General features: G+C 44.6%; 1 protein-coding gene across 1 annotated transcript in view; it reads left to right on the top strand.

Annotated features, from left to right (window-relative positions):
* The window catches only part of LOC310791566 (protein NLRC3-like), a gene marked incomplete at its 3' end in the record, with an annotated part of 80,811 nt that extends 78,902 nt beyond the window's left edge, over nucleotides 1–1,909 (top strand). The window contains exon 13 of the mRNA XM_083653233.1: nucleotides 1,902–1,909. Within this exon, the coding sequence (XP_083509359.1) occupies nucleotides 1,902–1,909 (8 nt within the window). The remainder of the gene's footprint in view (nucleotides 1–1,901) is intronic.
* Between the last annotated feature and the right edge of the window lie 590 nt (nucleotides 1,910–2,499).

Genomic DNA, 2,499 nt, shown 5'->3' with positions numbered 1-2,499 from the left:
AGCCCCTATATCCGAAAACACAATTTGTCACTCATTGAGCCAAGTAATATTATGTCCAAGAAAGACTACAGTGAAGCCACTTTACAGACAAGCTTGTTCTGAAGAAGAAAAATAAAAACACAGGTTGCCAGCCAGGTGGCCTGGCCTGCAAAAAAAAAAAAAAAAAAAATTTTTTTTTTTTTTTTTTTTTTTGATGGGCCCCCCTGACGAGTGGGCCCGTGGCGGCCGCACCCTCTGCCCCGGCGTACGCTCCGCTACTGGCAAGTGTTGGTTATAGGCTGGAGTGTGTGTGTGTCTGTCTGTCTGTCTGTCTGTCTGTCTGTGTCTGTGTGTGTGTGTGTGTGTGTGTGTGTGTGTGTGTGTGTGTGTGTGTGTGTGTGTGTGTGTGTGTGTGTGTGTGTGTGTGTGTGTGTGTGTGTGTGTGTGTGTGTGTGTGTGTGTGCGTGCATGTGTGTGTGTAACAAATGTGGGTGATATGCAGGGGAAACTGTAGCGGGGCAAATTAACTCATTGAGTGCCAGCCACTTTTGGAAAACGGATGCTCCCAGTGCCAGAGTTTCAGAGCGTTTTCAGTGATTTCTCGAGGCCCACAGAATATTGTGTGATATTACTATGTAAACACCGAACACGCCCAAAGAACGATGAGACTCTCTTCTATCATCAGCAAAAAAAAGTTTATTGATATCATTTTCCGTTCTTTAGTTATGAGCCGGAGAAGATAGGTTGATTTCAGCAAAAAGAGACGTTTCAAATTAGAAGCTGAGATAATTAGCCTTTTGTGAAATGAAGCATTTCAAGCACATGACTGACTCTGAAGCTAATATTTTCTGATGTAGTCACACCTCAAAAATAATTTCCTTCAATAAAACAGTGAAAACAAAGGAATTTTGTTTGGCAAAATAATATTTTTTAGCTGCAACCAGCAGCGCTGGCCCCTGCGTGCGCTGCTGGTTGCAGCTTCTTGCTGGTCTTGATTTACTGCTGGTGGGCATCAGATATTCTAGCTTGCGTTTGCCAATCCTGTCCTGCTGTCTGGGTCTGTCTGGGTCAGTGTTGTATGCTGCCCTGCGTGCCCCACCCCGCTCAACTGCAAACCCCACCTCCGTGGGAGTGTCTCTGGTGGCTCTCTGCTGCGTTTGCTCTGTACTGAACAGTGCGCTACATCCAGCTTTTTTACAGCGCTCCGCGTGTATTTGTCACCGGCTCCCATGCTTCCAGTTGAGAATAATAACAACTCCACAACTAATCATGCGGATGGGCTATCGCAGCGGACACGGAGGGGCTCAATTGTGGCAGCAGATTGGCTGCTGCAGGCACAGCTAACGTTATGCTTCATGCATATCGATGCGATTTCCGTTTCCCCATGACTTCTTCTGTTTTTTCCTCGCCTTTCTGTAATCTGAGAGCACTGTCGCCACCTAATGGGTCTGTAAAATAACTTTTACACATTCAACATCCACCATACTTTCACAGGAGATGGATCAGGCTTTAATCCACGTCCCACCGTCAAAAAACGCAATTGACGACTTTAGTCGTCATTGGCACTCAATGAGTTAAACTGTGAGAAACTCTGTGTTTCTCATGTCAGTTTCCTTGTCCACTCTGTCCTCACATACACACACTGAAAAAGCCATCCAGAAGCATACTTCTTATAGAAACATGTTTCTTAAAGTCTATTCATCTCGTTAAAATAATACTCATTAAATTGAAAAAAATGCATTATTTGTGATTAGAATAATGGTGTTGCTAATGTATTAATGTATGATTTTACTGCTTTCATGGAAGCTCAGATCCCTCCTTATCGGAGCTTGCACATGACTCAAACCCTGAGAGTCATAACTGCTGTTAATCAATATTGCTAATCTTCTCAGTGTGACAGAGAACATGTGTGTGACTCTCAGCCTTCTAGCAGAGCGTGCCTCCAGTCTTCATACCTGAGAAAGTCCAGTTTCCAGTGTGGATCCTCGAGTCGAGCAGAGAGAAGCTTCACTCCCGAGGCTCCTGGATGATTGTAGCTCAGGTCGAGCTCTCTCAGATGGGAGGGGTTGGAGCTCAGAGCTGAGGCCAGAGAAGCACAGGCTTCCTCTGTGAGTAGACACCCTGAGAGCCTGCACACATTTCAATATCTTTATTTGTGTTCATGTTTATCATGTTTATCCTTGAACACAAACAATAATAGATGCACAAACAGTGGGAAATTTCAGAGTGACAAAATTGTCTAGTCTGAGTCTATGGATAAAGGAAACAGCGCCTCCTCCAAATATGGCGACTCCCAATTATTGCAGAAATGGAGCAGAATTTGGCCAGTGCCTTGACTCTTGGTCTGGGCAGTCCTGCCGTCTGCAGGCCACTTACGACCAGCCTATGGACATTACCATGGCTTCCAAATATGAATACAAGCAATTTACATTTGTACCCAAGCTGTATAATAACATCCTTGAGCAGTTGGTACTTCAAAACCTTGGTGATAAAAGCTTCTTCCAGACTGGAATCAAAAGC

Source organism: Poromitra crassiceps (assembly GCF_964638095.1).
Source record: "Poromitra crassiceps genome assembly, chromosome: 16".
In the NCBI taxonomy this organism is placed as follows: Eukaryota; Metazoa; Chordata; class Actinopteri; order Beryciformes; family Melamphaidae; genus Poromitra; species Poromitra crassiceps.
Note: the sequence above shows the minus strand (reverse complement) of the source record. Positions and strands in the feature narration are given on the sequence as shown.